At 37.9% G+C, this 13,475-nt stretch overlaps 1 protein-coding gene across 1 annotated transcript in view; it reads left to right on the forward strand.

Moving 5' to 3' along the window:
- The window catches only part of Nsmaf (neutral sphingomyelinase activation associated factor), a 55,405-nt gene extending 42,379 nt beyond the window's left edge, over positions 1–13,026 (forward strand). The window contains exons 21-32 of the mRNA XM_015485709.1: positions 538–580; positions 865–1,028; positions 2,638–2,737; positions 4,286–4,344; positions 6,563–6,630; positions 7,377–7,444; positions 7,815–7,938; positions 8,799–8,882; positions 9,816–9,966; positions 10,387–10,489; positions 10,614–10,723; positions 12,349–13,026. Of these exons, the coding sequence (XP_015341195.1) occupies positions 538–580; positions 865–1,028; positions 2,638–2,737; positions 4,286–4,344; positions 6,563–6,630; positions 7,377–7,444; positions 7,815–7,938; positions 8,799–8,882; positions 9,816–9,966; positions 10,387–10,489; positions 10,614–10,723; positions 12,349–12,443 (1,169 nt within the window). The 3' untranslated portion in view covers positions 12,444–13,026. The remainder of the gene's footprint in view (positions 1–537; positions 581–864; positions 1,029–2,637; positions 2,738–4,285; positions 4,345–6,562; positions 6,631–7,376; positions 7,445–7,814; positions 7,939–8,798; positions 8,883–9,815; positions 9,967–10,386; positions 10,490–10,613; positions 10,724–12,348) is intronic.
- Positions 13,027–13,475: the final 449 nt, after the last annotated feature.

The raw sequence follows: 13,475 nt of genomic DNA on the forward strand, positions 1-13,475 counted from the left end.
GAATGCACAGATGTGAAATCCACAGATACAGAGGGCTGACTGTACTCTCCATCCCATTTAAAAATTACTAAAAATTGGATAGAACGGTGACCTCAATTCTTATGAAAGGCCCCAGAGTTTCTTTTTAATTAAACAGAAAAAGAAAAAAATAGCGACAGTATACCTCCTTTTCAGCTTCTGTTCTGATCTGCCTCCACTTTTCTGTGTCAGTAACACAAAAATAAAGCTAGAAATTCAGACCTCATTGCTCATGGCAGACCAATACTCTGACTCAAGCTTCCCTTAAGGATAAAATAATACTGATCAAGGTCCACCGAGATAACAAATCAGCTAATCAGCCGATTAGATTTTTGTTCATCAACAGATAATAATTCTAGTTAATATTTACTCAGTTTATAGTAGTATATTTTGCAAAGTGGAAAATCAATGTCTTTGAATACAGTTTTAACTTGTTAGGTTGGTTGTTTAGATTCTGAACAGGGTGAATATGATACCTAAATAGTACAACTTTCAATAGTGTTTACATCTCTCTTTCAGTATTTCATCCCCTGACCTATGAAGGAGGCGTTGACTTGAACAGGTACTTAAATATCTATCTGTAAAGCATTTCTATATGAGTTATAAACTATCTCTATCTGAATTACTAATGTGGTTATTTTAAAATGAATTCTATCTTGTCTTCACCATTACATTAGTTATAAAATAATCTAAAAGTCTGTAAAGAGGCTTAAGATAGTCCTGGTCCATAGTTGCTATTATTATTTGAGGGTTAATCTCTCCTGTTGATCTACATTATTTGAAACATGTGCTTTCAGGGAACTTGAACCTGGTGGTTTACTGCATTATTTGTGTTCTGTCCTAAAGCATTGAGGATCCTGATGAGAAAGTAGCCATGCTAACCCAAATCTTGGAATTTGGGCAGACACCAAAACAACTGTTTGTGACACCACATCCTCGAAGGATCACCCCCAAGTTTAAAAGTTTGTCCCAGACTTCCAGTTATAATGCTCCTATAGTAGATTCCCCAGGTAAGTTTTATAAAAAGAACGTGAGCACCTTCTGTTTCTCCTTTGTGTTTAAGATGTTTCTGAAGATTCTGTAGAGGAGATGAACTGCTTAGAGATCAGGGGCTGGAGGTTCAGCTCAGTGGTAGAGCATTTGCTCAGCATGGAAGGCCTTGGTTTAATCCTCAGTACTGAGAGGAAGAAGGAGAAGGAGATGTTTTTCTTCTCTCCTGTTTTTTTGTTTTGCTTTGTTTTTAACTGTTAACTTTGAGATGAACACTTTTATTTTCTGGTACTTTGAGTGAGACTTGGCTGTATTTTGTGCTGTGGGTCCCTTTTCTGTTTTACAAGTTAGTGTTCAGTGCTGATCAATTCACGTATTCTTAATATATATAAATACATATATATGTATATATATAAAAATATATATTTTTTAGTTGTATATGTACACAACACCTTTATTTTTTGTACATATTTATATTTTTATTTTTATTTTTATATATATAAAATGTATATTTTTATATATATATATTTAGTTGTTTATTTTTTTATGTGGTGCTGGGGCTCAAACCCAGTGCCTCTTGCATGCTAGGCGAGTGCTCTACCACTGAGCCACAACCCCAGCCCAATTCGAACCCAGGCCCTGGTTGCTGTAGCACTGTCCACCTTACTCTTTCCCCAAAATGGCTTCCTCCATCTCCGATTCTTTACCAAACCCACATACAAATCTTAAATTCAAACTGTTCTGTTTTCTTCCTTTTTTCTTATTTAACTTTTGACAAACAGTTACAGAGTATTCTATCCAGATGCTAGGTGCTAAAATGAACTTGACCCATTTTTCACACTTGATATCTGGAAAGGAAGGAACCACCACTGTATGTGTTATGTGTTTTTTTATCTGACATGAGAGAACCTCAGCCTATAGCCCCAAAGGAGGAGCTGTGTGGCACCATATGGCACATTGGCAGCAAATTCACTGCATATCTTTTATCCCCAATTCTGTCTATCATGGTCTCAAGCCTGGAGGAAGAGCTTATAGAAATTACTTGACCCAGGGGTAGCTCAATGCACTTCTTTAAGACATACTGTATGTTTCACAAGGTTAAGTCATAAAAGACCATAGGATTATCTTGTGATGCTGTTTCATCCTGTGCTCTGCTTAGTCACCAGCTACAACCACAGTCATGTGATTGCTTTAAGTGCCAGCATTTCTTAAAGCAGAAGTGAAAGCATTTCTTTTATCCCATCTCTTGTATTGATTTCTTCCCTCCTCTTCCACTTCAAAAACAAAACAAAACTTCGGCATTCTTAGGCAGTGGCCAGGTTTTTGCAAAGATTGCTGATAAGGAAATGGTTACTCAGTCTTATATTTCTTGAAATTCGTGAATCAGTAGGCAAGTAAAAGCTTTGCAAACTGTGGGAATACTATAGTACTCAGATACCTCTTCATTTTTCTCTACATAATTTCTTTCCTCATCTAACATGGCCTAATATCTAACAAGTACATTGTGTGTGGGGAGGGTGTGTTTTGTTTTCTTGGTTGTTAAATTTTCATAGATAATATCACAAATAGGATGAAGTTGTCTGTCGGTAATTTAGTTGACTCAGCAATGATTTAATGTAGTCTCTCCAGGTGAAGAGTCTTTTGAAGATCTGACCGAAGAAAGCAAAACACTGGCCTGGAATAACATCACCAAACTGCAGTTACATGAGCAGTATAAAATCCACAAAGAGTAAGGATATCTCCATGCTTCTCTGTAGCCTGTAGTTTTTGCAAAAGTTAAAACTTTCATAGGATTGAGCTGTTTTAAGCGGAGTTGGGGAGGGATGGGGGGAGTTTTCTTTCAATGTTGTCTTGATTGCTTTTTATCCCCGCTCCCCCGCCCCATGTCTACAGTGATCTGTCACAAGTCAATGTAGCAAGTGAAAAGTTTGGCACAAAATGACATATGTTGGCCCCCTCGACTCATGCTGCCATTGCTGCCATCTGTCCTTCTATAACATGAGTTCAGTTCTGCAGACAAGAAATGGTCTTCTACCTCTCAGACTGAACACACCACCTCTATAATCATTGATGGTCTGAAGTTAACTATATTTCACTGCACAGTCGTGAAATGTTTTTTGCAAAAAAAAGTGGGATGCCACCCATTATGTGAATTTTTTATTATGATTATTATGCTGGTATTCCTTAAAATCCTGTCTTTGACACAGGATTAGGATGCAAATATGTGTTAATGTGTGACATGATTATATGATGAAATATTGGGAGAAGCATGATCTTTCTTCCTCAAGTGTTGAGTTTACTGATAATATGGGGGAAATGCATCCTTTTAAAAATATGATAAATATTAGTGTATACACAGAGAACATTGCAAAGATCACATGAAGTTTTTAAATCATACCTATACTTCAAAGAAACTGGGCTTGCTTTGGATACAGGGGAGATGTGTGTGTACCCTCTCCTCTCTGTAAAGGGTGTTCCTTGTCCTTCTATAGGAAGGCCTGAGAAGCACTGACCTAGCCTGGCCAACTCGATTACAGGAGCCCAGGGTCCTGCTACATGGTCATCAACAGCCTGACAGTTTCATGATTGCATATGCCATTGCTCATGGGTGGACCTGGACATGCTGTATGCCTGGCTTAAGGTGCATGACTCTAAACCAGAGTATAGCATTCTGAAAAGAAATAACTAGTTCTACCCTGTTCATTATTTTAACAATGGTGTATCTTTTCTCAGCTTCTCCAAATAGCATGTATGTAGAAAGGGACCTTGTAATCCAGGACAACAAAGACATGAATAAACCCATAGTGTTCATTCATATGATGTTTAATGACTCTTGAATGTCCTCTAGGAGGACATGCTAGAACCAGATGATTGTGTCATGCTTGACAGACCAGATGCCAGAGAAGTTGGATTTGGAAATGACACAAGTGAGGTGGTTATAAAAAGGAGGTTCAGTTATCTTGGTGATCGTCAAATAAGGTAGGATTGAAGGAAAAGCATTTTCCAGTTGTCAAAAATTGTCAGAAGCACATTCAGCATTGACCCTGGCTATGTGGAAAGCTAAGAGTGGGAATGTTTTCTGGCCACAAGGAATCATCAGAGCAAAGGCAGACGTTGCCAAACTGTGATCTGTTAATGGCAGTTATATGCTAGACAGATCCAGCAGACAAAGTACAAAGAAAAAATTAAGTAACTAGGTGAAAGTTAAGGACTTGGAGCACAGCAGATGTCTGAGTACATGGCTGATAGTAATTTATAAAACTTTGTTTTTAAATAGGGCAGTCACGGGGATAGCAGTCTCATGCAACGGGTCTTCAGTCTTTACAACATCACAAGGTAAGTTTTCCTACCCAAAAAGAGGTTTAAGTTGACTCAGAGCATCCGCATTTCTTATCTCCTGGTTGAGTATTTTCCTTGCGAACACTGCCTCCCCATAAAATAGATTAAAGCAATTTGTTTGTAATATATTATGTAAAATGTCATTGTAGTTTGCCAAACACAAAGTAAAGTGCCTTTCTGTTGCTAAGGTTTCCCGGCATAAAGATATAGGCCAGAGTTTCTTACCCATGTCTGGTTGAGATCTTTACCACCTGCCATAGCAACATGTTGGGTCTGCTTGCTGGCTGTGCGTGAACCCAGAGTGGGATGGCAGAGACTTCTCAAGAGCTGTGCCAGACGCATGTGAGCTAGCATGTGCAGCACAGCTTTTCTGTTTCATTTCTCAGTCTTGTCATGCAGGATTTCTCTCTCTCTCTCTCTCTCTCTCTCTCTCTCTCTCTCTCTCTCTCTCTCTATTGTAGGATTTAGCTTGAAATTGAATCCATGTATTGCTAATGTGACTGTACCATGTCAGAATTCTGAAAACCCCTAACATGATTACTTGATAAGATTTACAGCTGTGTTTCAACAATACATTAGAATTTGGCCATCTTGATCTTAAATAACAAAATGGATTTCTTGCTGTGCATTTCTTTGTTTCCCTGGTAGTCTGTGTAATTATATAATCAATCAAAGGGTGTCCTGTCCCACTTATGTTCAGAGCCTGAATTGGCACTCTGGAAAATATGGAGGTAAAAGGGGGAATGCTTCAGCTGTTCTTCAGTGATAAGAAAACCAATTCTGAAAAATTCAGTAGGTATTTTTAATGAGGCCACTTGTTCTTTATTAATAATAGATTGTTTTTCATCCATTAACAAATGATATCCAGGGTGAGGATATAGCTCAGTTGGTAGAGTCCTTGCTTCACATGCACAAGGCCCTGGGTTCAATCCCCAGCACCACCAAAAAAAAAAAAGAAATGATATCCAACTAAACACTTCTAGGTACATCAGTACTCTCAGTACTCCCAGATTCTGTTTCCATGCTTTATCATCTGTAACTTTTCATTACCTTCTCTCTAAATATAGTCTCAGATTTTATAAAACAGAATTTCCTACAAAACATGGAAAATATTGATACTGTAGAGCCTAGGGACCATCACATGCAGGACCCACACTGGCCACATCAGGGTCCTGAGATGGTGCTCTGGTAGAGGGAAGCAGTCCATGATTTGCCAGTATTTCCACCTGCTGAATTTGCCAACATTGTAGCACTGGAGAGAAGGCTCTCTTCCTGAAGCCTGTGCTGTCAGCTGGTTCTGTCTGGCATGGTTTGTTAAATTCTTCAGCTCACTGTACTTGCATGACCCTGTGAACCCTGGTTTTATAAAGAGTATCAGCCTTCAAATCTCAGGCTTATTAAGCATTATATCACTTCTTTATGGATTTGCCTAATAAAGCAAGAGTTTTTAAGTTTTGTTGTTGTTGTTGTTGTTTCTTATCATGTTTAAACTTTCATGATGTGTGGTACTGATTTGTATGCATTCTGGTGGTCACCCCAACTTTACAATTCTTCCTCAGCTATGCAGTATGTTTTGGTATGTGGGTATTCAGAGTTACAACCTGCCATCAGCTCTTAATGCAGGCTTTAACCTGATCATCTCTGGTACAGGAAACAAATCTGTTCAAAAACATCTTTACACTCCCGACTGACTTAGGGTATTCTGTAGGATGTGCCAAATTAGCTTTGTTCAATAATTTGTGGTGAACATTCACAGCTGCCTAATAGGATCAAAAGCAAGGTTGGGAAGATGTATCAGCATTGATCATACCTCCCAAGGAAAAGTTCAAGCAGTAGTGTGTTCGTTCTTTTGTTTTCATTTTCAAGTTAATGCTGAAGAATGTCTTATTATTTTAATGTTAAGATCCCTGTCGCCATCTCTTCAACTTCAACTCGCCTCAGTTGCCAGGCTTTATTGCCTGCATCATGCTGAAACGTCAACAGTGTACTATGTTTATACTGGTTTCTGGGATTTAAGTTGGTTTCCTCATCATGGAGTTCTAGACTGTAGAATCTTCATGTGGATGAGGCCTTAGATCATCCAGCCCTGTCTACACCCAGTCCCTTGGAATTACATACTCTTTGGCCTCCAGGAATAAGAAGGGCAGCACTCATTGGCCATCTGTAGCGGGTAGGAAATCTTTCTTACATGTCTGCTTTCTCATTATTACCTTAGATTCCACCTTGAAGATGTTTTCTAAAGAATCCAAAATGCTTCAAAGAAGTATATCATTTTCAAATATGGTGAGTTCATTTTATCAGTTTTATGATGGAAATTCATGTAGTAGTTTGCTTTATACACACACATAATGATATTTAATCTCGATCAAAACAACTGAGTTTATTCCTGTGTGGCATCCACAGAATACCTTGGTTGGCTTCAATTTAAATTTTTTTTCAGGTTGTCTCTTTTTCCTACTATTGTGATTTCCTTTTCAGGCTAAGTCTTGAAAAAAGACTCAGTAGAATTTGCTTTACTAAATCTTTTATTTTTAACTGCCAGAGTAAATGTTTATGTGCTACTTATGTATTTCTGAATTGGTAGGATACCCAATGCAACAAGAACAATTCTTCTAAAATTATAACACATTTTTAATGTAAATTATCCAAAACATTTTGGAATTACCTAAAGAACTTTGGAAGTTTTTCTCATTTACTTAAATATGTAATTTGGAGAGGGCATTTTTGTTGTTGAGAATTATCCTGGCCTATATCATCCACCCTGTATTTGCTCCAGGGTGTTAACAGGACCTCCTCTAGCCCAAGGCAGTGAGGGCCACCAGGGCCTGAGAGTCCTAGGTCATAATACACTTGACACATTGGACATTGGGAGGAATCCTTACATCTGGAATTGGCTACTTCAGAAAACCTGGTCATGAGGAGAGACTCCATAAAGAGAATTTGAGCATTTATTTTGGGAGGAACTTATTGACCATGTTAAGGATTTACTAATCACTTCATATTTTTAATTCAGATCATTTGTATTTCAGGCTTTATCGTCTTGTTTACTTTTACCAGGAGATGCCACTGTCATAAGCTCTTCTTGGGATAATAATGTGTATGTATCAGTATACACTCCTTTGTAATTCTCCATGCAGAGTAGCAGGACCTTCTACTGCCAGGACACTATGTTTCTAAAGAGAACAAATATTATAGATGAGGAAAATATCGAATCTAAAAATTTCTCCACTGGAACCTGTTTTCTTCTAAGTTTTAAGTGAGTGAAAAAACAAATGACCAGACTGAGAAATTTCTAATTTTAAATTCAAATTTTGAATATTCTGGTTTGATAACATCAGAATAAGCAATTTGTAGTTTTTTAGGCCTTAGTAAATAGTAGCATTGAATAATATCATGTTTTTTAAATATGTGTTTGAGTCTTAAAATTAAGATGGAACACTGTTTTAATACCTCTCATTATCTTTTAGCTATTTTTATTCCATAGCATTTGGAAGACGCCAGGACACATTGATGGGACATGATGATGCTGTTAGTAAGATCTGTTGGCATAATGACAGGCTATATTCTGCATCGTGGGACTCAACAGTGAAGGTTTATATGTGACTTTTATCTGAAATGTTTTGAATATGTTCATCACTCCACTGTTTAACAAAGTATATAAATAAGGATGCTGAATATTATTGCCTTTTTAAAAAAATTTATGCACCTAATATATTAAGAAATTTACAGTGATTTCTGTATTGTGTATTCAACTGGTGGCTGAACAGTCTACTATTCATTAAAAGTTGTACAGAAAAAAAAAAGTACAGAGGTAGCCCCTCTTATCTAACCTGCCTGGAACTAGTAGTGATCAGTTAATCAGGAAATGTCAAGTTAAAGGGAACAATAATTAAAAGATATATTTAAAATCTAAAACATACAGATGCTTCATTTTCATTTACCATTCTTTTTAGGTAAGACTCGGCAAGCCTTTTTCTTTGGAATCTTACACAACATTCCCACAAAAACCACATCAGTGTTTATCTTAAGTTTTTAATTTATATTTATGTAAAAGAAAGCAAGACCCTTAAAGCCATTAGAATTCCCTCAGGAATTTTTTCCTCTCTATTTGATATGATTACTTGCCTGTACCTAATTTTAGTAAAATTTTCAAACATTAATGACACTATACTGCTGCATTCATATTTCGTTATTCACAAAATACTTAAAGCACATAATTATAGCAGCAACTGACAGGGACAGACACAGGCACAGTCACCTGTAAACAAGCACGTGCTGATGGGGAGCCATGGGGGGAGTGCAGGCCCCAGGGAGGAGGAGCTGGATTGTAATCAGCTTAGATTCATCAGCAAGTATATTAATAAAGTAGGTCAAGACAGTTTTTCCAAACAGGTGGAAATGATTTTATAGGTAAAGTTTAAAAATACCTCCTGTAATATGTTCCCCCCTAGGTGTGGTCTGGTGTTCCTGCAGAGATGCCAGGCACCAAAAAACACCAGTTTGACTTGTTGGCTGAGCTGGAACATGAAGTCAGTGTGAGTACCAGCAACAGAACTGCAGAAAGCTGAGGGTCCAGGGGTGGGTGGGGAGGCGGTTCCTGGTTATATTTGTGTGTATTAATTCATTGGCATTGTTGTATTTTGCTTATTGGAAATTATAGGATGTTTTTCAAGTTAACTGTACATTTCTGAGTCTGCTTTCTTTTTCCTCCAATGTGCATCTTTCCACATTTTTCTGAGAATTAGCTTCTATACCTCTCGACTTCTAAAATATCAATTTCTGAGCCTCAAATTCTTTGGGGCAGCAAGCTGGGGCCTGTCATCCCAAGATGAGACCATGTCTTCTGACCTAGAAGGTAGATGGGACCCATCTGTTTAGGAGACACTCATCTCACAGTTGAGAACAGTTACCTGCCATTTAGGAAGGCCAATTGTACACAGCCTGGTAGCAGAACCAAAAGGGATCTTAGTTCTTGCACATTGTTTTCATGGGTCTCAGTGCTGTACCTTAGTCTATAATAGTAGCACTACCTTTCTCCTAAGGCTGTTAATTGATATCTAATATTCATGGTCTTCAGAACAACTGAAGTTAAAAAATATTGAGTATGTAATTCAAGATGGTATGCAAGTGTAATTTTGTGGATCGAGTCTCCACTCCTTATAAATCCCTCAAATAGTCATGGATCAGCCTGAGACTATCAGTGTTAGGCTATTGAAAATAGCATTACAATTGCCCTTGCAATATTTTATTTTCATTTCTGCTTGTATTTGGCAGCATATGAGTAATTCTACTTCATTTTAAAATAAATTATCATTCAGTAGGATGCTGTTGAAATACACTTGGATTAGCAACACCAGCACACTGTGTGACACTTTATATCTTTTGACCATATAATTGAATCAGCCTGGGAAAATGTAGCTAATGATCATTCTTCCAAATGGAATATGTATTCCTGTTTTCTTCTGTAGGTGGATACAATCAGTTTAAATGCTGCAAGCACACTGTTAGTTTCAGGCACCAAGGAAGGCACGGTGAATATTTGGGACCTTGCTACGGCCACCCTATTGCACCAGATTCCATGCCATTCAGGGACTGTTTGTGATGCCGCTTTTAGCCCAGGTAGGTATTATCCTTTTTAATACAGGTTATATACCATGTATATTAAAATTCTGAAATGAATGGTAAAAATTTAAATGGAAAACACTATTTGCTGGAAAGAGTTTGCCTATAGCTAAGGCCAGGGTATAATATACAGTATACCTGTGTCCCTGGTACCTATTAGAAAAGGATTGGATGTTTTTCTTAATTTCTCAACTTATTAGGGAAATTAATGTGTAAGATATAATGAACTCACAGCAAAGAGTTATCTCATCCCTGTGTCTTAGATAAAAACATTTCAAGGACAGTATAGTTATTGCTTAAACATAAGTTCAAGGGGAGCAATAGTGGATAGTAGGCCACTGGATTCAGAAGTTAAATTTCAGAATAAGCTAACCAATAGTCTGAAGTCATCCCTCTGTATCTTATTTTGTGTTGCAGATAGTCGCCATGTCCTCAGCACAGGAGCAGATGGCTGTCTGAATGTAATAGATGTACAGACAGGGATGCTCATCTCCTCCCTGACATCAGACGAGCCCCAGAGGTACAGTTCCCAAGCAGGCGATGAAGACATTTGCAAACACACAATCATTTCATTTGGGTGTTTGGTCAATGTAACCTACCCTTCCTTCATGATGACAGAATGATCATTTCCAAATCACTTGCAGGTGCTTTATCTGGGATGGAAATTCCGTTTTATCTGGAAGTCAGTCTGGCGAGCTACTCGTTTGGGATCTCCTTGGAGCAAAAATCAGTGAGAGAATACAGGGCCACACAGGTAAGCAGTTACTGCACCTGTCCTGATCGTCACTTCTAAGACACTCAGCCCACCTCTTCCATCAGGGAACACATCTCAGGCAGAAAACACCCCACATGTTCATGCTCTGTATATCTCCCTGGTTGGCCTGTGATCCTCATCTCTTAGGTAGCTGAGGATTTGTTTAATTTTTTTGTAGTTGTAGATGGACAGAATGTCATTATTTATTTTTATGTGGTGCTAAGGATCAAACCCAGTGCCTCACACATGCTAGGCAAGTGCTCTGCCACCAAGCTACAGCTCCAGCCCAGGATTTGGTTTCATGCTGATGTTACCGCTGTTGACCGGTGACGAGTCCTTGCTTCCCCAATGTTGAAGAGTAACACCAAAGAAGCACACCGAGGCAAGGTCAGAGTAGAAATTAGAAGTTTATTAAAGGACAGCAGAAAAGACTTCTCCGGGAGGAAGAAGGGGACCCAAGAGGTGGAATCCGTGGAAGGGATGTTGTCTCCCCTTTTTATAGTTCTTTCAGTGATGGAATGTAGGTGGGAAGGCCCGCGGGGTGGGACACAGGTGGGCCAAAGAAGTAATCTGGTCAGGAAGGACTTCTGAGTCAGCACCTTTTTGCTGGGGGCTGTTCATTAACATTTCTTTGAGGTGGACTTTGGCCTAGGGCCTTTTAGGGACTTCATTAACATTCCATGAGTTGTCCTGCGTTTCCTGGAATCATTGCCAGCATGGCCTCCATTTTAGATTTCACTCGGCATTAGACCCGATTTATCTAACTACACTGACTACCTAACTTTAAATCTGGCTTCATTGACAGATATTTAACTCCAAAAAGGAAGTCTTAATGTTAACTTTCACATGGAGAATTAAAAACCATAGTAGAGTTATCTAATGTTTTTAAATATAATATATAGTGAAGTTTTTAAGAAGCCAGAAATAATACAAAGGTAACGAATTAAAATTTAAAAACTTAGGCTTCCTCCTTTTGCTGTCACACTGCTGTCTCCTGTGTCCCAGGCCTCCTGGGAGGACATTCATCAGCATATGCTGTGTATGTACATCCTCTTTAATGAGAAGGTTTATGTGCCTAAAACTGTAGGATACATGAAATGTAATATAAAACTATTCTGCTCTCTTTTTCCATCTAGTAGTATCATCTCTTGGAGATTCACTGTCATATTTGTATAAACTTGCATGCTTTTCTCCTCATTGTTTGAAGGACTGAGTTTTTAATTCTAGTAGCTATTGACTTCCTGCTGTGATTTTTCCCACTTTTATCCTCTCCTGTGCCCCAGTTTCATGATTATTTTTTATTAAATGTATATCTTAAAAATTACGCATTTTATTCCTACAGTAGTTCTAATTGACATTTGATCCCTTCCAATCCATTTCCTGAATAATTCCTGTTCTTTTGGCTTTAGATATACATTGAAATGGTTTCTTTTTTATTCCTCGTAAGTTCTTTGTACCAAGCACTTGTTTTTTAATTTATTACAAGGATTTTGTTAGAGAAAAAGACAAGTAGCACTTACTTTTCTTCTTTGTAAATGAATAGCAAGCAAAGAGTGAGCATTACAGTAGAGTGTATCTTTGGCTACCTCCTGGTCACCTTCCTACCTAATGTGTCTTCCTTTCAGGTGCTGTGACTTGCATATGGATGAATGAACAGTGTAGCAGCATCATCACAGGAGGGGAAGACAGACAAATTATGTTCTGGAAATTGCAGTATTAAGTGCCTTTTCCTCTCTTGAACATTAAATTCTATTTAAAGTATTTTTAAAGAAAACTTTTAAAAGAACTGGTGAATGTGCAATGGTAGTAATTAGAAGTGTCACCACATGGAAAATTTGTGGTTTTAAACTTTCTAAATCATGGTGATTTCGTTTTTGAAAGCCATTAGTTGCCATCCACTAAGGCAGATAGAATTATGAGTGTTAGGGAGAAAATATTACATCCCAGTGTGATGATGGGTAGAAGACTGGGTTGGGTGGCAGAGAGAAGCCAAGAGATACTAAACTGGGGAAACATCAGAAAGCACTCAACAGTTTAGAATTCCCCACGAAAATGTGCAGTTATCGTCTGCTACTTCTGAGTCACACTGTTTTGTCTTCCTGATCTGTCAATTGCTGACACTGGGTTTTTACGAATGTGTTTCATGGAGTGGTTACTTTCTATGATGCTGTCCCCAGCTTCTAAGAACCTGGGAAAGGATTAGCAGTTCTTATAGCAGTAAGTTTACTGTGTATAGGAATGGTTTGTATTTCATTAAGCTATTAAATGCTCATCTTTTCTACATTAAAAATATTTTTCTGTAATGAGAGCAGTTTTCATTTTCTTACTTAAATTGATTATAAACACTAGTAGCTTTTACAAATCACAAGTATTGATCTTAGAAAACCCTAGTTTCAGAAGTCACAGAACTCTTCATATCACTGTCTTCAGACTCAAGTCCAGGCCAAACAGATAATCAAACTGGGAAATGTACTAAATTTCAAACATGGTAACCTATATAGCAATAGCACTGATTTTCTTTCAGGTTCAACTTCTGAACCACTATAATCATATGATTTTTAAATTTTCCACACTCTTTAGAAAGCACTGTCATATCTTACAGGAGTGCAGCATAAGGAGAAAAATTGTGAATCAACCAAGGTAACAAATATCAAATTCACACACATACATACACACACATATATGATTTGTGGTGTTGGTAGGGAGCATCAACAGCCTCATCAAGTTCCTGCTGTACAGCCTGAGTGCACAG

The sequence above is a fragment of the Marmota marmota genome, unplaced genomic scaffold, assembly GCF_001458135.2.
Source record: "Marmota marmota marmota unplaced genomic scaffold, marMar, whole genome shotgun sequence".
NCBI classification, from domain to species: domain Eukaryota; kingdom Metazoa; phylum Chordata; class Mammalia; order Rodentia; family Sciuridae; genus Marmota; species Marmota marmota.